The sequence below is a fragment of the Metopolophium dirhodum genome, chromosome 5 (assembly GCF_019925205.1).
Source record: "Metopolophium dirhodum isolate CAU chromosome 5, ASM1992520v1, whole genome shotgun sequence".
Classification (NCBI taxonomy): Eukaryota; Metazoa; Arthropoda; class Insecta; order Hemiptera; family Aphididae; genus Metopolophium; species Metopolophium dirhodum.
Genome location: NC_083564.1, coordinates 3,857,135 through 3,884,952, shown reverse-complemented (window position 1 = coordinate 3,884,952; position 27,818 = coordinate 3,857,135). Strand labels below are relative to the sequence as shown.

At 30.1% G+C, this 27,818-nt stretch overlaps 1 protein-coding gene across 1 annotated transcript; it reads right to left on the bottom strand.

Annotated features, from left to right (window-relative positions):
- Positions 1–11,443: 11,443 nt before the first annotated feature.
- Positions 11,444–21,171, bottom strand: LOC132944864 (dynamin-1-like protein). The gene is made up of 3 exons (XM_061014386.1): positions 20,849–21,171; positions 14,448–15,863; positions 11,444–12,511 (listed from the first exon to the last, which is right to left on the bottom strand). Exons 2-3 carry the CDS (start codon positions 15,834–15,836, stop codon positions 11,912–11,914), a joined length of 1,989 nt encoding a protein of 662 aa, XP_060870369.1. The 5' UTR covers positions 15,837–15,863; positions 20,849–21,171; the 3' UTR covers positions 11,444–11,911.
- Positions 21,172–27,818: the final 6,647 nt, after the last annotated feature.

Here is a 27,818-nt window from a genome sequence, read left to right as displayed (position 1 = left end):
TGCCTCGTTTGAAGTAGGTACCTTGGTTATGTTAATCATAAGACATCGTATGCACATCAATCGTCAGTTTACGGATAGTACGGTAAATAATTAAAGATGTCACGACAAGAACGGTTGACTTCGGTACGCGGCTTGTCGTTTGAAACGGCGCATAATACTGAAAATTGAAAATGCTCAAGTCTTGAAGTCTGAACTGTTTGCATTGTAGCTGACTATCGTGCCCTATATAATATGGCTATAATATATATATATACAAGCTAGCAAATGGCGGTGCCGATGCGTGAATTAATATACGGTATAGGTATGTATTGGAACACTGCAAAGGTTAAACTTAGTCCGGGTAAACATTGACAAATTCTGGAGGCGGATATTGCGAACGGAGCGATTTCCCGCGGGGCAGTTCAACAATTCAGGCGACGCTGCAAGCGCGTCTGCAGCTGTGTGCGAACTGCGAACGATGTTTACGTGTAAGCGTGTAAAAAATAATAATATGATATTATGAATTGCCACCGTAATGTGTGTGACCAACGCTCAAATAATTTTTTCAAGTTCACGCGGACCTTTACGAAATGTACCTGCGTAGGTAACATAGGTATTGTAGCCATGCACTGTGCAGTAGAGGTATATTATATCACTAGAATATTATATTATAATACATTAATACATTTTAATTAGAAACTATAGTTGACATAAAACAAAACATTGAATCATATAGTTTGATGGCATGACATTTCAAAACAACAAGGTTAATTTTACTCAAAGTATCCACAATCCGTATTAATTTAATTTGTATAAATGCCCACACTACATTATTATACTATACGTTTATCAAAAACAGCATTTCAAAATACTAATAAATTGTTTATTTTTTTTTATTTCCTTAAGTCCGTACCTAATTGATTGGCGATTATAATATTAGTAAATATTAACATTGACATTAATTAATTGAACTATACTAATACATTAAATGTCGATTTAAAAACCAATAATGTTTAAAATGTATAACATAATATTATATTATGGCCACCGTGTAATGTGACCCCAAAGAGTGTATTACCTGCATATTCCACCTCTAATACCTATAATAGGTAAAATCATCATTTTATCGCCAAATGTAGTATCTATTCTCGCTTTTTGAGAGCTATTGAAATAATATTACGTCGATCGAATCCAAGGCACAACTAATACAAACATTTTTGGTGAGATTCAAATCCCCCCCCCCCTATCTCACATTTCGCCTATACCCGTAAAAAATTATGCGATTATAATCTATGTAGATTTTGATTTTATCCTAGAGCCTAGACCGTAGGGCTAAATGTCAATACATAAATTAATATTTAATACCTATATCGTCGATGGGCGAGTAATTTGTCGTATCTCAAAAAAGTAAAATGTTCAGGAAAGATAAAAACATGAACACTGATAACGCGCAATCAAGTTACGTAAAAGTTACAGTTAAGTCTTTAATCTCCTTGGAGATTATTATTATTGTATTGATATTATGATCGAATCGTGTGTTATTTTTTCCCGCTTTTTTTAATGTATAAAACGCTAAATCGGTTTTTCTTGAGATACGACATACAGGTATATCGTTGTTTATCGCTTATTCGAGCATTCGCACATTTCATTTATTAGTTCTGATGAAGAACTGGAAATAATTAATAATGTCGTTAGAATTCTCATCGTATTTTTGTAGATCGATTGGTGCTGTTGGATTGAAAATAGATCTACTTAGCCGTTACGGTCCGTTTGCAATCCCCTTAAAGCGTTCGAGTTTGCAGATAAGATTGATTGAGCGAATGAGCCATACGCGACTTGTAATTACGGACGGTCGACTTGTGCGATTTATCCGACCGTGAACCATCGTCGATTTGATTGTTCACGTTTCAAAGTTTTATACTACTGTACATCACTATTAACGTTTTGCAGGTACCTATTTGCATTGAAGACGCGTGTGACGTGAAACGGAATCGATAAACAAAACGAACGGTGAGGGCAAAAGTCTAAACCGTGTAGGAGGCATACCTACCTACTCGCAGACTACAGTGAATTTAGTACGATATATTTTACACATTTGATTATCTGCAGCGTTTTACCAGGAACAATGCAGGGATAATATTAGAAGACAAAAAGTCTTAAGACTATATATACGGTGCGTCGTATTATTCGGTTACATAATACATTACAATACATGCGGTACACACGACATACTACTATAATACTTACGCTTCGAGTGGAAAACATCCATCGGACATGGGCACACGGGCGTATCATGGGTAACTATGGGTAAGTATGTATATACGTACAATAGAGCTATTATCATATTATCATGGCGTCACACATAGCAACGTCATTTTAGAACGATGGCAGAGCGCAAAGTTCGGAGAGAATTAAAACTTTCCGAACGACGTGCGATTCTCCCACGCAGATCGTCCGCGTGCTTTTCGAGTCATCTCTTATATTGTCTCCTGTATACACATATATAATATACGGTGTGTTCACGTCGTCGAAGCGTTATTGCAGAAGATCAATATTGATAATATGCGCTATTGATCCCATTAGTACGAAAACCTATATAACGAATTGTTTACGGTTTTTGTTTCTTTTTTCCCGTTCGTATATTATTGCTTGCGTTGCGGGCGCCAGCGTGACGGCTTCAGACCATAATATATATATATATATTATATACACGACGTAATCTGGGGATACGATATATGTATAATAATATGATGATATATATTTTGCAGCGAAAACCGTAGTTCTGGACATCTGTCCATAAATCCGTTATCGGAATATTACAACGTCCTGCAGCACTTGCATATTATTATTACGATTTACGAGTACCTGCTATACACCACAGTACCGCACTTGTCCGGCAATCGACCATCAACATAATAATAATATAATATTTTTATGTTGTAGGTACTTATTTTGGCGTCATTTGGTGGGGGGGGGGGGGGGGGGGGGGGGGGGGGGGTGGGTGGCAGGGTGAGCATTTCACTCCCATTCCCTTGTCATTAGCGGGCCGGGTATGGGCTAGTTTTGGGCCTTCACACGGTAGCCAATAGGTAATATATATTTAGGTATCCCTTCATACGTATGAATTAGTTATTTAGTCATTGTTATCTCCTAAAAAAAAAATGGGTTATTTATGCCTATGATAGTAACCTATGATACATTGATACTAACTAGTAGTTAGTAAGTATAAAATTATGCAGGAAGGCTATTAATTTTATTGAGATAAAAATGCAACTGTAGTGCAATGTAATGCAATTGTTAGCGAGCGGTATTTTTAGATTCTGAGCGAAGCGATGAATGTATTGATTCTACAATGATGTGTGTTTTTTTTTTTTTTATTATTTTTTAATTTTTAATTTTTTTTTTTCATTTTTGTGTCTGTCATCACCTTTTAGGACAGTAAAAGTGCTTGGATTTTCTTCAATAGTAACTTTTCTGATAGGAAAGTGAATCTAGTTGGTACTTTGGGGGGTCAAAAGTAAAAATTTCCCAGTAGTTTTCACAAGCGACGTGAAAAACAAAAGAAAAATTAAGGAAAAACGGGAATTTTTACGCAAAATCTGCTTTCGAGAAAATCGATTTTGGTTTTTGGTGTAACTCTAAAACAAATGACCGTAGATACTTGAAAATTTCACTGAATGTTTATATTAGCATTTTCTATACACCATAAAATGTTGAAAATATATTGACTCTTTTTGAGCTGTTTACTGACATTGTCAGTTTTCAATTTTTTTAGTTTTTTTTCTATAAATATCAATAAATTTTTATTTGTTGGGTAAAAAAGCGTGAAAATTTAATATAAGGCTCCTGATATATCGTTCTAATAGAAGTTGAAAAATATTAAAAATACATAGGCACAATATTTTTTTATAAGCATTTAAAGTTCAAATGTTGACAACATTTATCAAATTTATAATTTATTAATTATTTTGTAGTTAAAAATTTATAAATTTTTAACTTTTATGGCTAAGGATTGAAAATTTAAAACAAGGCTCCACGTAAATAGGTTATATATAAATTACTTTATTCACAATAATATCATCAAATATACTTGGTAAAATCATAGGCTGACTGACCGTTTTCGCTCAGAATCGTTTTTCTTATACAATGATATTATATCATTGAATTCAAATTTAACACCATCCATTACAGTGACCCACTTGTAACCTACCGTACAGCAGAGCGACATCCACTTATCCACCTTTTTCAGTTTTATTATGTTCCGGTCAAAAATGTTGCCCTTCCCCCCTCTCAAAAGCTGAAACGACACCACTGCTTATATAATATACAACTGCAGCGCAGGCCTACCGCGCCCACACGCGTATATATAGACCGTAATTGATGGTATAATAAATATGTATTATTACATATCATATATAAGATAAATCACCGATCGCTGTTTAAAATGATAGAGTATTAAGTGATATAATGATTTAATAATTATAGGTACCATTTTGATTGATGTGTATGAATGTTTTAAATAATTATCCTAAGGACAAATGTGTGCGACCAATGTGTTAATGTGACGAATTTGATACGCTACCAAATTTATGTGACCAGTTTACTGCAGCGTATACCGAGAGTCGTGACGCGTGTGTAGGTGACAGCAGAGCCGCAGATGAATACAATAGGAAGACAACATTTTATCGAGAGTACTTGTATTTAATATGTAATATTAAATAATTTATAATCATACTACACGTTTTTATACGATTAAACATTCGACAATATTGTTTCCCTATATAGGTAGACCGAACGAGTGTACCCTCCAAATCCGTTTGTTGTTTAGTCGTATGTTTATTATATGATATCATAATGTATTTCACAAATACGCATATTCGTTAAAAACGTAAACAACCCTTAACCAACGTCCCGTAAGTGTCGTAAACAGAACCATTTGGACGGTTTATGTTTCAGTTATAAATATTCTCGGTAAACATAGGTTAGATGTAATTGATGTACAATACAACTACAATGCAAGGCTGTATCTATATTATATTATTATTATCTATGTCAACGAACGTGCGAAAACTCTTTTTCTGCGAAACACTTTATAACAAAAAATTAAATATTTTCAATAAAATTTAAAGAAATTCGCTGTATTTTAAACAAGCCGGATTTCTCTGCAGTAATTTTGCACAAAAACATCGCACAGTAAAAAGGTAAGATGCTGCCATTAAACGTTCTTACACGCCGAGTGTAACAATAATCCGATTACGTTTAAATTGTTTATAAAGACTTAAATTGATTTATTTAGAGAAAAACGTATTGAATACAATTATATTATGCTTCGGTAAATTTGTATTTTGCTGTTAATACTACCTATTGTGTGGTTAACTATGCACACCTAAGTATCTAACCTGAATGCATATTACTATCACATTTTCCACCTAAATGTCATAAAACAACGTACATAATATCTATAATATAATACAATTAATTTCATTTGAAAACCGTATTGTTTTATGATATATTTAATATTATTTATGGCATTTCTTTTAGCGGTAAACGGGTTTTGAGTTGCGAAACATTACTTAGATGTGAAAAACTTTTTGCGGTATTACGTCGAGGTTGTTGCAGAATGGATCCTGAGGAAAAAAAAATGTCAAATCCTTTTCTTATTATTTTCGAGCAAAGTGCAGACGGAAACCATTTCAGGAAATGTCACGTTAAGCTCTAGCTGAGCCTAGCAAATCTAACATTATTGTACCTTTTTTTTCCCCACAGGGTCGGTCATCATAATATTATTTGAAGGGTTTAAGGGGATATTTTCGTGTGTTAGTAATACATTTATATAATAATATAATATTATTATTCGTATGGCCCTACGAGGTTTATACGAGCGTTTCTATAGACGGATGATGGATCCTATAAATGGATTCCAGTAAAATATACACTGGATCGACATCATTCAAACAACTCCGAAATTGTATAATAATATAATACTACCGAAAACGATACCCAACTACCAAAGCGTGTTCGGAAATATTTATACAATTCTGTTTCTTTTTACGATGTTATGATTCAGTATTAACAATACACATAAAAGGTACAATATAAAAACACTAATAATATAACAATATCTATTTATATATATAACTATAAGACGTAATGTGTACCTATTTTATAGCATGTGTTTTTACTTTTTTTGATGTCCTACACTGGTCAGTAAGTAGGTACCTCACAGTATCTTACCGCGCGTTGGGATACAATATTTCTTAACGGATTACCAGTGATGCTATGTAGACGAGACAGTCAACAATAATGAATTGCACTCAAAAAACCCACTAAATGATTCATGATAAATACAACAAAAAATAATTCATCTATACTTTTATCATGAGCACTAATAATAATAAGTATCGTAAGTACATGTAATTTGTATAATAAAGTAACTTTTCCGGTAGATTTCTATCGATGCTATCTTAAATTAATAACATTTATTAAATAATAAAATATAAGCAAGTGAAACTAATAGGTAAGTACCCACTATCAATAATATTATATATTATGTTTGCGTTGACGCAGTGGCGTATAGGTACATGATTTCTGAAAGGGGAAAGATCAAAAAAAGAAAACGACATAGCTAAATGGGACGGGAAAATTGGAAACTTTTCAAAACTTTTTACTAAGGTAGTAAAATATTAAACAATTAGGAACAATGAATATAATTTGAATTGATTCAAAATTTACATCAAACACAATATGGAAGATTATCTACTCCAAAGACAATGGGATCTGACCCCTATGTCCCCCCTTGTATACGACACTGCATTGACGGAATATAGGTACCTATATATTTTCGTTGCAGTTCAAGCTCTAATGTTGACCTATTGGCTATTAAAGACATACCTATAACCAAAGCTGGGCAAGTTAGTAATTGTTTTCAACTAGTTGAAGTTAAGTTATTTTAATGAAAAAAACTAACTAAGTTAGAATGTAAGTTAGTTTCTGAAACTGTCCAAATTTCTAACTTAGTTAGTTTGGTGAAACTTGTAACTTAAGTTGGAGTAGATGTTAGAAGTTAGTTTTTTTTATAGATTAAAAAACATTCTTGTTGAAATGTAAATTATAAGTTATCTAACTTAAATTATTGATTAAAACTGAAAAATTGAATTAAACACCTAGTAATTTGATCAAAATGTTCTAATTAGGTAAGTAATAATTTCAATTAATTTGAAATTAATTGGTATATCACTTATCAGTTATTAGATCATAAAGGGTGAAAAAAAATAAAAGGGATATTAGGCATACAGCCATAATGTCATGATAATGGAACAATTTTGGAATAAAAAAAATAATAATAATAATAATAAATAGTTAGTTTGTTTTCTAATGAGTTAGTCGTTAGATTAGACTATTTTACACATTCAATTCAACTAGTTAAGTTACAAAGTTAATATGAATTAAAACTAACTAGTTATAAGTTAGAAAGTTACTTAAAAAGTAACTTTCTAACTTAACTTTAACTTTCTAACTAGTTAGTGCCCAGCTTTGCCTATAACATAAATTAATTTTATCAAACCTATATAATAAATGAAAAAACCACAACCCTCCAAAATAGCCAACTTGTATATCATTATAATTTATATTTTTGTGTATTATATTAGGTGTCATTTTGTATATTATATTTATGTATACCTAATACCTATTGCATAATAGTGAACCATGTGTACTATCCAGACCGAAAAACTGTGTTTATAAAATACTGTGGTTTTAAATTGAATAGTTTCATAATAATTATAGTAGATACATAAACAACAGTTGTAACATACATTTATACAAATAATGTATATTATACACAAAGGTACAATTTATTATTAGTCTTCAATTTATTACTCGTAGATATTATTGTTACGTCCACGTTGGTGAAACAAAAACATTTTGTAATATATAAATGTCCCCTACCCTAGATTCCATATAGTTGTATATTTGTCAAACAAACCAAATCGAGTAAAAATATACATTTTTATAAAAAAAACTAAATAACTCGTTTAGTTGTTTACCATAAACCATTTATTCAGATGCATCTTAAAGGTATATTATTAGGTTCTATATAAGTAGAATATTCTAAAGAAAAACAATGAAAAATGGTATTTCGTTATTTTTATGGTTATTCCATTGTATGAATAAAAAAAGAATTTCTACTCTTTATTTGAAAATGTTTATGGGTTTAAAGTTAGAACGGAAAAAAAAATAAAAATAACCAAGTTACTAAGAGTAGCTAGTATCAGTGGCGTGGCGAACTTCATTAACTTATGCGGCACAATAATTTATATTAATAATTATAAATACTTATATATAAATAATTACGTATTTACGTAATGATAACTGAGAATGATTGGCTTAGTCTTAGTGTGTACTTAATAAAACATTATTTACTTATACCTATGTGAAATTCCCCTAGTTTCCAGGACACCCACCACCCTTAACGCTGAGGCACGTGCCTCAAATAAAGTCCTTCGTCACGCCACTGGCTAGTATAGCTGTAAATTGGCCATTGTGTATGAAATTGTCTCAACCACCGATGATATGTTATTCAATTTTCCAAAAACGATCAGAATATTTTGCAAATAAGAAATTAAAATTGAGGTAACTTAATGATAAAAGTATATTTTATGAATTTTAAATTGTATGATCTTAAAATATGAATGAGAATTTTAAAATTAACAGCTATTATTATTGTTTAAAAACATTATTAGGTATAGATGTACAATGTCCAGGAGGTAATAGTATTACTAGTAGGTAATATATTTTAATAATAAAAATGACAAATGCGAAACCAGCGAAAAATTACATTATTTTCATACCAATTGTATATTAGGTTTAGGTATACACTATAATATTACACAGTAGCCAGTAGGTATATCTACAGCATTACAGCATATTATAATCTAGGAAACCCGAAGTTTGATAACTTGAATTTTTTCGACTCCCTTAAAGTGAGTTAAGCTAATTTGAGTAATGAGTTGTATAACTTGAAAAAACATTGGTCACATTACCTTTAGTTTAATTCCCTTGGAAAATTGATTTATCAAGACTCAATTGTACCTATATATACCTAAATATACCTATAGGCTTTAACATATTATTATTAAATCAAAACGTATGGACAATAGATACGTGAAAATTATATGAAATGCTAAAAACATAATACCTATGTTATATAATATATGTTACATAAATAATGTAACATAATATGACGTATGAACAGTGCTCGAATTGGGAAAAATTAAGTAGAGGAGCTCAATCCAACAATTTAAAAACTGCGTTCCAAGGGCGCAATTACTCATCACAGACCCGTGGGGGGGCTATGCCCCCCCCCCACGCTACTGGGTATAAAAAATTCAAAAACACCGATAAATGATAACCGCGTATAACTGAAACTGATAAAATTTCATTCGGGACACGATTTGAGATAGTATACTAGCACACATCAGTATCTGTGCCTTGGATAGTATACTTGTGTAATATGTGTACATATTATGATCTATGAACTGTGAACTACTGACTATATAGGCAAAACACAGGGTGATATTATAATTAATTAATAAACTTATATCAAAAATAGTAAAACTTGTATAATTGACATCAATTGAAATCCATATTTTAATAAAAATTATTTCGGACATAAGTTTGTACCGTCCCCCCGTCCAAGTAAAAAAAAAATAAAATAGTAGGGGAGGTCGGTTCCCCTGCGCACCCCCCCCCCCCAATTCGAGCACTGCGTATAAATATTATTTATTATACTATCATTATGTGCTATGTGCATAGAATCAATCGAAATGTACGTTAAAAATATATACGTTTACCTATATAATATAGGTACACTCACGACTCATAATAGTGCTATAAATATAAGAGATGTATGCTATTTCCTGCTCTAGATGTGTAATTTAAAAATGTCGTAGGTAGGTACGTAGTCGAATGTAGCATCTACAATAGATTGTACATACATATCACATTATAGTATATTATACAGCATAGGTAACAGCATCTTTCGACTTCCTATTTCTATAAGTTAGAATATTCCATTTAGGATTATCCATGGAATATAATATTATCACGACCGCTGTAATACATTTGTAATGAAATTTTTTTTTACCTACATCTGTATCATACCTATCAGATAATGTCTGAACTCAGTAGACCTCAGACCTTGTATAGTTGTATCCGTTGTAAATACTTTATGGACACTGAAATGTATGTCTTATAATTTATTTTTAAAATTCATTCTGAGCGTAAACGGTCTCAAATCAATAGGTAGGTATTTGCAAAATTAATGATTTCGCAACAATGTTCATTTTATCTATGTACCTATTCTAAATTAATGTTGACAACATAAGTAATAACTCGCACTATCGGCTGTGTAATAATTAATTATAAATAGTAACACTTTTAATTATAATCAATGGTATCATTTAATTAAATAAAAAATTATTAACATTGAAACTCATTAATAGTTTTAAAATACCTACAATATAAGTAATATTTTTATTTTAATTCTTAAGAAAAATTAAAACTTTTATCGAATTACTTGAGCAAAATATTTTTATCTACCTAACATAATGAATATTAAATATTATTGAATTTACTGTTATTAAATATTATTGTAAATACATTCATCATTGGTTAAAATAATAAAATAAATCTTATAAATTATTATAGCCTATACAAATAACAAATTAAGACTTTTATTCTAAATTTGTATTTAATTAAGTTTCAACAGTGCCTATTAACACTCTGTTTAAAGAATTATATCAGATCGGTTATGACCTTGTATAATTATTAATGTTATATCCAAAGAAAACTTATTAGAAAGTATTTTTTACAATTTAAGAAAAAAAAACACTACCTACTAGGTCTTCGGATACCTACTTCTGGATTCTCACAATATTAAGAATTGTACTAAATATGTCCAACCACTCCAACTTACATATTCATTAATAGTCCGCAGTGGCGTGGCAAACGGTAATTTCAGAGGCCTTGGCCTTTGAAATTTTTCTTAAATAGAGGGGTGGGTGGTAGCCAGTGGGTCCCCTAGTAAATTTAATTTGATATTCTCAATAGGTACTTTAGGTAGTCAATAACGATCTGAAATATAATTTGTTATATTAAATTAATACATTACTATGCATAAATACTTGGGATAATTGTAATTGGCCTCTGGAAAATTTTTAGTTCGCCACGCCACTGGTAGTCCGTAGTTCCTTAGTCAGTTACTCACAAATATTTTGAATCTGATTAATGTATTTGACTAATACTGATGAGGAAAAACACATAATAGACTTAAGGAATCAGGTACTTAACATATTTGTTAATTCCGATAATAAAATAATAATACCTGATAGTTATTTTTATTAAATTTGTGTTCAGTTTTCAAATGCTATAAAATTTTATAAAGTAATATATCTTCATGACTTTTTTATTATTTCAATTTTAAAAAATGCAATATAAATACAATAAAATTAACATCATAAATGATAATAGAATATTTTATAGTAGTATTGATTTGTTGTAACAGCATAATTTAGTATAACATTTTTTTTTTTTTTATGCACTAAAAGTATACATTATAAATCAATTAGAAGACTATAAAGTATAAAATAAAAACATTTTGAATCCATAAAAATAATAACTTAACTGGTATGCATAATTTTACTTTATTAATATAATTTAAAAAAAAAAGTATACTTAACAATATACCTTAATTAAGAAGTAGGTACTTGGTAGGTTACCTAATAATTATTATTACACAATATTTATCCATTAGTTTAATATAATATGAATGAAGACCTTTCATTTAACAAATTGTACACTTATATTATGATACATTAAAATAAAAATTCTACTTGAAGAACACAAACTATGTGCTTTTTGAAAAAAATTAAACTTATTGCTTTTGTATATCTTTCAAACTTTTAAAAGCTTTATTAACAGCAATTAACAATTCCTCTTTTTGTTTTCTTTCTTCTGCAACACCTTCTTTTTCAAAAAGCATTCCACCAGAAGACGGATTGTTGATAAAAGGCATAAACACATCTACCTTCAATTTTTTATCAAATTTTTTCAGAACAAAGTTAACCAGTTTATGGTTAATGCGGTTTGGCACAAAATCTCTTAAAGTATTCCTGATGAATTCGAAGTAGCAACGTGTAAATTGTTTGTGCAATTTTACTTGTACATCAATTTCATTTTTATAATTATTTAAACCACCCAGACTAGATAATATATCTTTGTACATGTTACTTACAACTTCTTTTTCAATATTGTCGATTTCAGAATAGCAGAGATTAGATCTTAAGTTATTATAATATTTATTTTTATCATTTATAAAAGATGAAGAGCACTTGGTTGATGAATCAATCAATTGTAAAAGGTAATTGGGGTTAGTTGTATTTAAGAATTTCTGATGTGTTTTAATGTGAGACTTTATAGACTTTTTAATATTTTTCAACTTCATCTCCAGTAAGGTGTCCAGCGTGGTTCTTACCTGAAATCAAAAGTACATTAATTATCTTAATCTTAATATAAATCTTAATATATTTTATTTATTATGTGCTACCAATTAATCAGCCAATATTATATACAGTAGGGGAAAATAAATATATCATTGGAGAGGTATATTGTCAAGAAGAGTTTCACAAAAGAACAATGTTGCCCACTTACAAGTAAAATACTAAAATAAGAATACACCAATGGTGGCAGCCCAGCTGTTCAGTAAACATAAATTAAATAAATTTAAAAACAAAATTTTCCCAGATGAAGTCATGTAATACGTAATATAAAAATTAAAATGCAGTAACCTAACTAATTCATACATCAAAAGAATATTAATTAAGTAACAAATGCCGATACCGATCTGTGAGTGCGATAAGAAATGTAATATTTTAAAGTTTGTTGAGTGTTGGTTTTACTTTTACATTTAAAATGGTTTTTATGGTCGAAATTCAACTAATGGACGATACTAGTATCAACTATTTACTAACAATTAATATGCATTTATATTTTAGATTAGTGGGTCTTCCAGAATCCAAATATGGGGATAAACTAAATATTAAATTGAAAAATAATCCAAGCATTTCAATCAACTACACTCCTGATAATGTGGTTCCACCTTTCTACGTCTCCATTCAAACTTTACATCTCAATCAACACATAGACATCACTTAGCCATTTACACAAATTCCTTCGTGAAGATCTCAACTTAAATAATATCCTCGGAAATCCATCTGGACAATAAGCTCAAAGGTATGGAGAACCTAGGTATGATAGGTATGATAAAACCAAATGAATCTCTAATTAATATCAAGCGAAAAAAAAAATGTCAACGCTGGGTGGCTTATTTTGATCATCTAATTCATGCAAACCTGTATAATAATTAGCTAATACATTTATTGTTGATAAAAAAAATGAATTGACAGATATACAGATCAATATACAGATTGTATAAACTATCCTTTTTAAAAAATAATAAAAAAAGATAATTGGAAAAAGTGAACAACAATTGGATATTGTTTATGTAATTTTCTATATTTTAATTCATAAATGTGATCACATTGGTATAAGCTATCTAACTAAGTACCTACTCGAATACTTGTATTTAAATATTTTTTTGGTATTTTAAGTAGGTACTTCTCAAATAATTTTTAACAAGTGAATTTTAAATTCTTTTTCTTTGTATTTTATTCCAGAATTTTAAATACTTTTAAAAATTGTTCTTAAAATAATATTTTATTATGCTTTTATGAGTTCTATGAATGTATAAGATTTCATAAAATATGCACATGACATAATAGCTAAAATTTATATCTATTTATGTGAAGTTTAACTTGACCTGATTAAAATATAATAGGTATGTGACATCTGAAATGTCAAATTCTTAAACTTATTAAAGATTATAGTTATTAACTATTTCATTTAAATATTTATTAATAATTTTTAGTATACATCTGTGATAAACATACAATTATTTTAATGTACAAAAAAGTTCTTGACCAGTGTACTTTTAAAATGTATTTGTGTTTAAATAGTTTTGAAAGAAAGTGTATTCAGAATATGTATTTATATTCTGAATACATTTGGCAAGTCTTATTAAGAAGACTGTAATAGTTTTTAAGAGTGATCACATTGGTATTAGCTATATTTATTCGGGTACCTATCCATCAAATGCTACAGTAGTTTGATTAGGAGCTAAAATATCAAAGCAAATAATCTTTTTGGTACTTTTTCCCCTTGATACTACAAAAATAATAAAATAATTCCTCACTCAAACAAAATATATATCTCCTAATGAGCCTTTCTTCAAGATGACGAGAATCACTAATGAAGATCTGTCATTCTTCTTCCAAATTATTTTGTTTAATGTCTCTACAAATATTGGGCTCTTGCCCGTAGTTATTATAAATAAATAATAAAGTCATACTTACATCATCTTTTATTTTCGGAAATCTTTCAAGTTCATCCAACAATTTTTGGTCAATTGAATCAAGAATGTTGAACATTTCTTCACGCACAACGTCCACAAATGATAATGCCGGTTCAATGAGATATTCCAATTGTTTGCTAACCATAATTTCCAATGCCTTATGATTCACTAGTGAACTTTTTTTAATTCCAGAAGTATTTAATAAATAATTTTCTATTTGTTTATCACTCAAATTATTCAACGGATTCACCGCCATGAATTTTTCAGAAAAGTTTTCTTGTATAACATTTACAATTTTTGCACCACCCATTAACATTTTATCAGATGTATCCTTTCTATCTCCCGTTACAGTTTCGCAGTATGATTTGTTAATGTCATTTAATAGTTCTAGTATAAATGTTTTTTCGCAATCAGGTTTTTTCAATGTTTTTAATTCACTTTCAAGTTTTGTTTTGATATCTTGTAAGTTTTTGTACAAGGTTGGAATGGTTTTTTTAATATGTTTTATTAATATATCCTGTAATGTATTAGCCAACACTTTGTTTCCATGCATTTTACAAATTTCTGGATAATTAGTTCTAAAAAATTCGGTTTCATTTTTCAGAGTCTCTTCCAATGTCTTATTCTCATCAATATCTTTCTGAGACCTATTAACCACACCAATAATACCAAGTTTTACCGGAATTATTTTACCACAAAGAAGATCAGCTTTATCGCTCTTGGTACCTTTATCAATAATATCCAACTTGGTAACCACGGCAATTGTCCTTGTACCTTCAGGATCCCATTGTTTAGCTATTTTCAGACTTTCTGAGGTTGCAGGATCTGTATTAGCAGTGACCATGGCTAAGATTATAGCATTTGGCTGTCGAACATATTTTATTATCAGTTCTTGGATTTGTTCTTCAATGTCGGCTGGTTGATTACCAACGGGTAATTTAGTGATTCCAGGCAAATCAACAAACGTTAGAGTATACAAGGAGGTATACACTTTTAACACTATTGGTTTGTGGGTAATTCCTTTATTTTCACCAGCTAAAATATCTGTTTGTTTTTCTATTTCTTCCCTTACTTCATCAAAATCATGAAACACAGTGTTTTCTATATGCGAAAAACAAGCCCATTCTGTTATGTTTTTATTATTTGTTATGTTCAACATGGATTTCTTATCTTCGTTATTATACTTTATCATTTGTAGAATTAAAGGAGCGCGAGTTACAATGCCTGTTCCTCGTGGCAAAAATGATCTGCCCACCAAACTCTCGAGAACTGAACTCTTACCAGAGCTTTGGGACCCGACAACAACGATCTGAGGTAAATCGATTGAATGTTCTTTGACCACAGCAAACACATCTTGTAGCTTATTAATTGTTTGAATCAACGACTCCATAGCGTAAATGATCAGATACCCTGGAAACTAAAATAATTATATATCAAATCTTTATAATATAATATAGAGCCATGAAGGTATATTTAGGTAGATACTATTGGTTCAATTTCTGATATTTTTATCACATACAAATAAAATATTATAGAATCTGCTTAACAAGTAATACATTTTTCATTAAAAACCTAGGATATTTTAAATTGTGTAAAAACTTGTGACAGTTGTATGACTAAAAATATAAAATATATATATTTTGTTTAATTGGTTTGAGCCTGGCAACTTAGGCCATTAGCTGTTTTGTTTGTTTGTAGATTGTTAGTAGGTGGAGGAACGGTTAAAAACACGTTTTTTAAATATATTTAATTATTAGGTAACATAATAAAGAACGTTTTTAGTAAATTAAGGTATTTACAATGTTCATAACTCTACATCACTATAATATTATAAACCTACTATTCTTCTTTAGATTCTGAGGGAGCAATGAATGTATTGATTTTACAGTGATGTTTTATATTTTTTTGATTCTGTCATCACCTTTTAGGACAGTAAAAATGCTTAGTTTTTCTTCAACAGTATCTTTTCTGATAGGAAAGTGAATCTAGTTGGTACTTTGGAGGGTCAAAAGTAAAAATTTCTAATAGTTTTCAAAAGCGTAGGGAAAGGCAGATTAAAAATTAAAGAAAAACTGGAATTTTTACGCAGAATCGGTATTTGACAAAATCGATTTTGGTTTTTGGTGTAACTCTAAAACAAAAATGACTGTATATACATGCATTTTTCGCTGAATGTTTATATTACCATTTTCTATACACCATAAAATGTTCAAAATATTTTGACTTGTTTTGAGCTGTTTACGAACATATTGAGTTTCAAATTTTTTATAAATGTCATTAAAATTTTAAAAAGTTTGATAATTTAATACAAGGCTTCTAAAAAATTGTTACAATGATTGTTAAAAAATATTAAAAATACATGGTCACAATTTTTTTTTATAAGCATTCAAAGTTCGAATTTTGACAAAATGCGTAAAAATCACGAACATTTGCAAATTATTTTGAGTTAAAAATTCATAAAACATTTTTTTTTTTTTAAATCTAAGATTTGAAAATTTAATGGGTACAAGATTTCTCCTAAGTTTTCCTACCTTTTTATAGTTTTAATATTTTGTGATTATTTTTTTCATATCATTCATAACATATTTATCTTATTTTTAATAAATATGAATAGGTACTCTTGAATACCGTAAGACATTTGAAATTACAACTATAAAATTTACATTATAAAAAAACATAAAAAAATCCGTATATAACAGCTTAGGGCCGGAGTGGTGCAGTGGCCACGCAGTTTACTACGACTCACACAGTCATCGGTTCGATTCATAGCAAAGTGCAAAAAAATTGTGTGGTCCTACGCAACTATCAAAAATCCCCATGCTGTCGTCCGATTGCGTCATCCGGTTTCCAACTAGGTCCCACTCCACTGGGAGTGAAGACCGCACAAGAGGAGATCTTGGAGAAGGGGGGTAGTATCATGTATATAGAGATATATATACATAGATAAATAGATCACATGATCTCTCTACTACCCACTTGTGATAAGCATTGGCGAAGACCTTGAGGTCGTTTCAATGTACAAATACAAAAAAAAAAAAATATAACAGCTAAAAAGTAGGCACTAAACATTTTGGTGTTCCTAAAAACCCATTTGAAGCTGCTAAAGCAAATTCAAATATAGTAAGTATAAATCGGGCAAGGGGATGTCACTGCTATATAGTATGTTATAAATGGATCACGGTAATGGAGGTATTTTGGCGTTAAATTTGTATTCAGTGATATATTATATCATTGTACCTATACAAAAAACGATTCCGAGCGGAGACGGTTTGTCAGCCGAAGATATTTTAAATTATTATTATTAATACAGTAGCCGGTAGGTTGAATTAATATTATTTATTTGTAATAATTAATAATATAATTTTAGAAGTTTCAAGCACCTATGAATAATATTTTTAGTCTAACTTAATCTAACACAAAACTAAAATTGTTCTTCTTCGTTTTTACATCTAATTTCATACAAAATTGAACTCGAGACTGAACTTCAAATGACTATAAAAAATTGTTGTTCGCGGCGGCCCTGGCCATTGGGTAAAGGGCGAGGCTCGAGCGCAATCGTAGGCAATCATCTTTTGGCTCGAGCTACGCGACTCGTTGGAAATTTAGAATTTCAGATACGTTCCCACGGGCTAGGGCTGTGCGATTATTTACAAGGTTTTTTTAACCGGTCAAGAATTATTATTAAACAAAAAATAGACAATAATAAATATAAAAATGATTGTTTGTTGTTTGTATTTGCAACGGAAGGAAAACGGAAAGCGACAGAAAAATAATCGAGGAAGTCGACTGATTACTGCCGACTATAAATAGATATTTTAGTTAAATATAACAAATAATATTAATAATGTCTTGCATATTTACGCGGGTCTACCAATGTTACAGTGACATTTTATATTAATTATAAAACTAATCTAAATAAACTGATAATGGTTTATTGGTGGCAATTCATAATTTATTATTCATTCGTAATAATATTTCTTATTGACTTATTGTTTGCACCAGGGAGTGCGGGGACTAAGATATAATATCTAAGTCCGTGGTGTGCACGGATGTTTTGATTGTAATTAATACGACGATTATTAGATTATTTGTTATTCGATTATCCGTCGTTTGATTAATAATCGTACTATCATTGATTATAAATAGTATTTATAATCAATGGTACTATATTCGAATATTGTGGGGTAAAAAATAATCGCTCAGTCCGAACTGTACGAACCGTGAGCCGAGCTACGCGCTCAGTTTTGACAAGCTTCACCATCCCACGTCTATATTGAAATTATATTGATACCAAAGTTAAATTAAACCTTAGTTAATAGGTGTTCGTCGATACCTAACCACGCTTACACGAGCCATGAAACTTTTCAATAAGAAAGTCAATTAGCCCACACTTTTTAAGACATTATTCTTTGCTTTGCTCAGAATATTTTATAAAAATAATAATATCGACAAGTATCGATCAAATAATCAACCAACCATTGATAATAATATAATAATTGTATACTATCTTTTTTTTTTTATAAATTATAAATTATAAATAATAACGACAGTAAAAATTCGATGACGACGACAACTAAAGATAAAAATCGTCTTAGTTAATAGCATTGATTATTACTATATAGTATTTTGTATTTATCATGACTAATTCGTCGTGGTATTTATAATCAATGGTTGTTTAGTCAATGCATCTTTAAATAGCTATATTTTGTGTATGTGTTGGATTAATATGTATACGTATATTTCAGTGTTATCTTGAGGACGTCACACCCGCACATGTTGTCTCCGTCTTTCACACGTACGACATAGACAAAATAACGCGTTGACGCAGTCCGAGTAGAAGCTGCTCAATTTTGGTGTTAGAATAAAAACACCAATATTACAAAATATTAAAAGATGACAATATTTTGGATATCTATATCGTACGTGTGTAAGACAGCATATGCGGGTGTGACGTCCTCTAGAACTTAGATTCAAAAACAATATTAGGTAGGTTATTATAATAATAAAATAAAAAATAATAATATTGCATTCATTTTAAACAACGAAAAACATTTGTCGTATAATATTCAATATTGCGCAGGACTTTAACGCTTTGTAAACATGGACCACTCCACACCTAGCTGCTAGAACCCCCTTGGGGCTATGCACCCACCCTGGAGCAAAACATATGGGTATAATGTGCGCATAGCGTCCTCTTATTTAAAATTTAAACATAATATAAATTATAATATATCTATCCATTTTTCTTCTGTTTAACATTGAAAGTAAATTAAGATTTGTTCTGTTATGTAATGCATATGTAAGTACTAGCCACTATAGAGTATAGGTAGGTAGGTGCTGCTTATTATTAATTATATTATTAAAATTAGCTCTGACACCAGTAGGTACTATACATCAATACGGTGAGATATACCGATTCTGATTATAAGTTAAAACTACTAACGAGTATAAGCATAATAGACAAACTGTTGGCAATATATTAATTGAACTGAAATGAGAATAATTCATTTTTAATTTTTAATTTTTATAAATATTTTTTCGATTACTAAAATAGTATATTGTTGTTAGGCTTTGATTTAAAAATGTGTCAATACGGAGTAAATCCGAGTGATCCATTTAACGCAAGACGCTTGTTATATCAGAAAACATTAACGTTTATGAATCATTTCTTTTACGTACTTTTAATGCTACAAAACAACATTTTTCAAAAATTTTACTTTGTAATTTTCATATTTTTTTTAAGTTTTTACATTTTAAATACAACATATATTAATTATAATTTCATATTCCTAAACAGAATATTACTCGGAGTGTACAGATTTATCATAATTAAATATCAGATATGTAGTTTATTAGTAAGTACTAAGTACCTATAGCCCTTAGCCCGGTCTAGTCGTCCAAACAGGACCTTTGGTCTGGACAGGGCTTTAACGACTTAAAATTACGTAAAAAATATTTTTAAAAACGGTAATAAAAGAATGAGATACCTAATATTTTTTATTTCTTTGTATTATAAGAACTAACCAAACATTTCTACTTAAAATTACTTACTTAAAACATAATAGGTTCACATTATAATTTATAATAATATTCTAATATATATTTTAACACCATTTAAAACGTGGTGTCATCACGTCAGCACAATCTGCCACGTATAATACCTAAATATAATATATAATAAAAAATTTTATTTTATTTTACCATGATATTATATTAATTTTATTTAAATAATTAATAAAATCCATGCGGCTTTTGGAATTTTACGTATAGTTTATTATTTTATTGTTGGGTATTATAATAATATATTGTATCATAGACATATTAAGTTAATAGTTAGGTTAGTTAATAGTAGCTATAAGTTATATAAATACATTTAATAAAAAAAACTACTGTAATACTTACATAGAAAATATGCTCAGATCTGCTGCGTCTTACGATGGACGCGCGACGAATAGTTAACAAAAATAAAACGGTAGTCAATAGTTTTTGAAGACGCGATAGGCTTTAGATGACCGAACGAATAGTGTTGGAATGGTGTTGTGAATGGTGGCTCACAGTCGCGCTGGCCCGAAACACTACAGCTGTACAAGCACTGGACTATAGTGACTATAATACTGTCTATTGGAGTGTGGCCGTGCGGACTTCAGAGTACAGATTACAGAGAATACTGACAAGTGACTACTGCCTAGTGGTGAGAGTGTAGACTGTAGAGTGGCAGAGCCGCAGAGTGGTGACAGTAGAGTGTTGTAGACCAAACACAAAAATATTATATTATAAGAATAAACTTTTATTTATACGATTAATGACTATTTTTAAGTAATGCGGTGGTGGTAATATCGTTATTGCATTGATTATAAATACTGTAAATAATAGTATTTATAATCAATGGTTATTGTTATTGTTGCTACAACACGCCCGCCACGCCGACCCGCCCATTCAACGGTTTAAATTTAAAATTATTATATTATTATCAGCTATATTTTTATGACTGTAATTGTGACTACTGGCTGGGTGGGCGGGCGGGCGGGCGGGTAGGCACGTCCTCCGCACCGATGTTCCGAATGTGCATACGCTTGATGTACGGACTATGGGACTATCCGGACTACAGGAAACGGTGTACTCCGCGCCGAATATAAACAATAACAAAGGAACAGGGCACCAAATTTTTATCTGGGGTCTATTATTGTCCGCGTGTACAAAATATCAATGGGCTGGTGACTGTTTAACGTTCACGACGTTTATGTGTTTATGATTATAAATCATGACATTATATAAAAACGAAAGTGATTTGAAACATTTTTTTATGCCCATTGAAAAATACTGTTTTTGACTCTATAATATAATATTTGGTTTGATAAAAACCGTCTGCATTCAGTGCCTGTACAATGCAACAGTATGATATTATTATTGTCATACATTTAATATTATTATTTATCTTGAATTATTTGACTACTGACTACTGGTCAACGGACAGTGTTGACTGTAGAGAGTGAGTGCATGATTAGCACGGACTAGCGTCCGAAGTCAAAATGTCGACAAATTTCGTCGAAACCACAAAAATGTTCAAACTTTTTTGAGTTAGAAATTCATAAAGCCTAGATCAGGCGGCGCGTTGTGCGTCAGCGTCGCGTTGAGTGTGGAGCGGTATAGCGGTATAGCGGTGGAGCGGTATAGCGGTATAGCGGTACATTTGAGTGTTGACCGATTGGTGTTGGGCGGCAAAGTTTTTATGCGCGGCGCCGTCTTTTCCCGACAATAATAATTGTCGGTCTCTGTATCTCGCGCCAAAGGAAATTTGGCGCGGTGCGTCTTATAATCTTATCCAATTTAAACGGCGTGTTGGTTTTAAGAGGACGTCAGCGCACTATTACTTTTCTCTCTCCGGCCCACGTGCAACATAGACAAAACGCATTTGCGCAGAATCGTTTTTCTATGTTTTTAAGTAATTTTAGAGTAAAGTCACCCATTACAAAAAAAGATAGAGAATAATATTTTAGAGGGAATGACATATCGCGCGGTTTTATATTTTATTGTTATTTGACTTTGTATTCGACTTTCAAAATAAACAAAAAAATTTTGTAAATTTAAATTATGTTTAAATTGTTTTGAAACAATATTTAGAGAAATCGATATGTCATTCAAAAATATTATTCTTCATCTTTTTTGTGATGAGTGATTTTACTCTAAGCTTACTTAAAAACATAGAAAAAACGATTCTGCGTATATGCATTTTGTCTGTGTTGCGCGTGGGCTAGAGAGAGAAAACAAATAGTGCGCTATTAATGTGCTCCACACTCCTCGCGCCGTGTAATCTCAGCTTAGACAATTTTCTTTTTATATCTAGGATTTGAAAATTTAATACAAGATTTTTTGTACCTTTAATAAGAAAATGAGCTTACTGGAAAGTCAAATTAATTATTTATGAGTGTTTGAAGTTCAAATTTCTTCGACATAAGATTTGTAATACAAAAAAGAAAAATCATAGATATACTTTAAATGTTCACTCATTATTTTATACTAGTACTTTTATTCTATACTACTAAACTACTTAGCATAATAAGCACATATTGTGAAAAGAAACAGAAAACATGGTATGCGTGATTAAGAAGTCACCCACTAGTGGCTCTTTGCTTGAGGGGAAAATTTTGTTATAAATTATACTTAAAAAATATATTATTTTTTGGTACCTACTTGAAGCATTTAAATACCTATATTTTATGTACACGATGATGTTTTTAAAATTATCAAAATTCCAACTTTAGACGCTCATAAAAAATTATTGTGTATAAACTCTTATTTTTTTTTTATTTCCACTAACAACTGATGAGGAACTTTCTATTCAATTTTAAAAACCAAACTTAAAAACCATAACACGCTACTCGATATTTTTTCTCTACAACAAAAATCTATGAATCTAAATATAATTTCAAGTAACCATGAAAATGGAAATCTAACAAAAAATCGGTCAGAAACAAAAAAATGTTGTTTCGCCCAAAAACATAGTTAAAATCGAATAATGTCTCATGGTTGCACGTGAAGCCGAAAATATTTCAGTTAAATTGTGTTGTTCAAAAAACTGTTGTGGTGTTTTTTTTATGGAAATTAAATATTTCAATGTTTATTCAATATTTAATAATACTAAACAAATAATAAGACGTATAGAACCTATATTATTATGTAACAAACTTCAAATCAACTCAAAACCATGCAGTGGCGTACTCAGGATTTTTCAATAGGGGGGGGGGGGGGCCATGAAAATTAGTTATAATTTTATTTTTATTTTGTCCAGTCTAATAATATCAGACGTTTATTTGAGTTATTTTAAAATTTTTGTAACTTCTCTACTTTTCTGGTAGAAAAAATGCTTGATCATTAACTTCGATGCCCGATGTATGTTTTTGGAAGCAAATTGGATCTAGTTGGTACTTTTGGGAGCTCAAAATTGGAAATGCTCAATGCTTTTTAAAATAATTGGAGAAAAAAAATTAAAATTTGTTAAAATTTTTTGGTAACCAGCTTGGTTACACTGTCCTCACTTGGATTGTATTTGATTAATTAAACATTTTTTTTTCTATAAATGTCAATAAAAAATTATTTATCCGGTCAAAAAGCTTAAAAATGTAATACGTATAAGGTTTTATTATATCTAAAATATTAACGATATATATAGGCATCATGGTTATTTTTTATAAGCATTTAAAGCTCTAATTTCGTCAAAACCACAGTTAATTAATTTGTAGTTCAAAACTTATAAAATATTAAATGTGTATAGCTAAGGGTATACCTACGAAAATATTAATAATTAATGCGGAGGCGTACAACAGTTATATAGGTAAGACTGCAGTCGGTCACTCACAATAACCTATCCCAAAGTAGCTATAAAAAACTGGCTGACGAAAGAACAAGGGTCCACTAATCACTATTGTTTTATAAATAAAGGAAGGGTGTAGCCTTCCGATGCCCATCGACTCGCACGTCTAAAGTGATATTCTTCAGTACATGACATTGTGGAAACGTATAGGTACTTAACCAACGTCGCGTGATCGATTATATTATATTATAATAATATACATTAATGGGTGTATCACGAAATAGTGAAATACTAATGTCATCTTTCGTAATGAATTTACAATCTGAATTTTCTGTGAATTATCTATGCATATAGTTGAATTCGGACTAACTATTAATAAAAACTATTTTTAAAAAATATATTATACATATTATAGAAATTCAAAATAAATAGAAGATGGAATATAATATTGTAATATTTCACGGCTTCACGCCCGTAAATTCGAAATTGAATCGGCTAAATTGTAATACTCTCAGATACCATTCAAATAACAATCACACATTCGCACTTATGTTGATGTGTGGACAATGAACATAATACGTTAGTTCTAAATGTTTTCATTTTAGAGTTCATTGACCTATTATCAATACAATTTTATATACAATTTTTAAATCATCATATTTCCCGTAAGACACGTCTTGTTTTCTCCGACAAATCACACTTTTTGTTTTAAAACACATTAAATGACCGCGCGGCGTTTTGGATATGCAATTTAGCTACACTCATGGAATTATACAATTTCCGGTAGGGAGACACTATTTCCAATCTGTTTTTCACATTTTTTCCCAAAACTTCTTTTTCTCAATACCATTTTTCCCAAAACTTCTTTTTCACAATACTATTTTTTCCAAAAATTCCTTTTCACAATATTATTTTTCCAAAAAGTCGTTTTTTCACAATATTATTTAAAAAAAATTATATTTCCCCCAATACAAAATTCAATACAAAAAAAAATAATTTATCGTTAATTTTAAAATGTATAAGTAAAAAAAAAATTATTATAAACAAATAAAAGTATTAAAATTTTAAATTATGACCAATGGCCGTGAGGTATGCAATAATATCATTGTTATTAACAAATTCGTCATATTTAGAAACAATATTATAAATTCGTTCCTCTGTTTTTAGTTGTACCTTATTACGACATTTCCTTATTTTTTGTCCTAGATTCAGTTGTCGTAACATCAAGTCCAATAACTTGATCAGTTCCATTTGTTGTCTGTGTGGTGGGTCCTAGTATGGTAAATAATTGAAAAAATATTGTTGGAACAACTTTAAATGTTCCGTCAACAAACCAGGTAGGGCTGTTCATTAACATTTTCAAATTTTCTTTTGTTGCAAAAATTATTATTCTTCCACATGTTAACTGATAATCAATATCTTCAAATGAATCGTGCATCAATGAATGCATTCACTTTTTTTACGACAACACCAATAAAATCGACCTTCGTTTTCCGAATGTTTGTAGTAGAGATATCCATCAACATGAAGAAGCTTTCCTCTTCCATTAGAATTTATAATTTTGGCCATAATTCTAATGAATACGCTTGGTTGTATAAATACGATTTAATGTACAAAAAATTCAAGTTAATCTACGAAAAATTACATGTTTGGCAACAACTGTCAAAATGAAACTAAACAAGGTATAAATAAGACATTCGATAATCAATATTGAACGGATAAACTTAATCACGCAACAAATGGATCGAACGGCAATTGGGCGCATGCGTTATTTCGACGCATACAATAGGTATTTTGGAGTTTATGATATTTATAATCTATAGATACTGTATAGGTATAAAAAATGTATAGTTGAACGGCATTTAGGGATGTACGATATAGGTATAGGGATATACAGATATATGGATCATGGATGTATATAGTCCGATTAAGCAGTGATAGGCACCGAGCACCTACCTAAAATGCGTATACGTATCATAGCGTCTATCATCATATAAGTAATAAAAATAACGATGTGGTAATGCCGATCAGCACGATAAATATAAATCAAATAAATCAAATTGCCGATTTAAAAATATATTGGGAAAATGTTTTTATGGTAAATATTGAAATTGGAAAAAATGGATTGGTCATATAACATTTGGGAATAGTAAAAATTGGGAAAAATTAATTGGAAAAAATAAATCGGGAAAACTGTACTACAACCACAATTTCCAGTATCTTAATGATATTTCTATATCTGTAAATAATAAAAATAGTTTTTCTAATTTAAATTACGTTTGTTATATTATTTTAGGTTTATATTTATACATACAATTATATTTTTTATAATATGTAATACATTAATTAATATGAAGGTGCCTATATTATAGTAAGATATTAAATCCCTAATTTAATTTAAGACTTCAACAAACACGTATTATGTTATGCGCTGCAGATATTATACGAGTTTCTATGATATTTTCTCCCTATGGACGCGGTTATTAATACAAATTTATATTCATATTCATTCGCCACGAATAATCGCATTACTCGATTTGTAATATTCATGATCCTGGGTACGAATGGCCATATAGTATATTATGTTAGTTCAACATTTTCCACACTAGTTCATTTCCGACAAACGTCTATAGAGGTCATATCCCGTAACGCAATAAATTTCGATTTTTAATTTTTTTTTCTTTTTTTTTTTAGTTGCGTTGTTTCAGACAGTAATTTTGTTTTGTTGTTATTATTATATTATTTTTATTTTTTGTTATTCCGTATAACCGTATATATTATTTTTTTTATCTTATTTTTTCACTACTCAGGGCTCGGACAAGTAAATTAGTTTAGGCGTTGCATGTCAGAACACGACAAAGGCGTGGTGGGTCATCCTTTTTTTTTGTGATTAATGATTAGGGACCGTCAACGTTTAAAACACTTGGGTCACAAGGGAAATGCCGATATTGCTCTTTACAAAACACGCTTCAATACCGACAGACATCCAAAACTATTCATTACAGAAGCTTTAAAGTATCCTTATATCTTAGAATTTAATTTCCACTTTCCAATCTGTGGACAATGGTGTGTATATCATAGTGTATTACACTTTCAAACATACTGCTGACGCGTACCGCAGAGTGATTATTTCAACAGTGATAATATTTGACGATTTTCGAACATTCAATATTTGGATTTTGTACATCAACATTAAATAAAAGGAAGTAATTTTAGGTTATAAATTAAAAATATTGGTAGCTATATAATTTCAAAATAAACATTTTAAAATGTCTGATAAAAATAAAAATATGTTTACTTAAATTTCCTAAAACAGAATTTTGAAAAATGCTCATATTAAAATAATCACTCAGCAGACGACAGCAGTGCAGATATTGAGATATGTCTATAATACATATTATACATATACATAAATATATATCAAAACCATTTTCTGAAAAACTAATATACTATAAGAACGCATATTTATATTTTACAGTAGATACTAGGTAAATATCTGTGGAAAAAAACACGTCTCGCTGTTCGATGCAAAGTTTTCTTCGTTTTCTCTATTTAGTATTT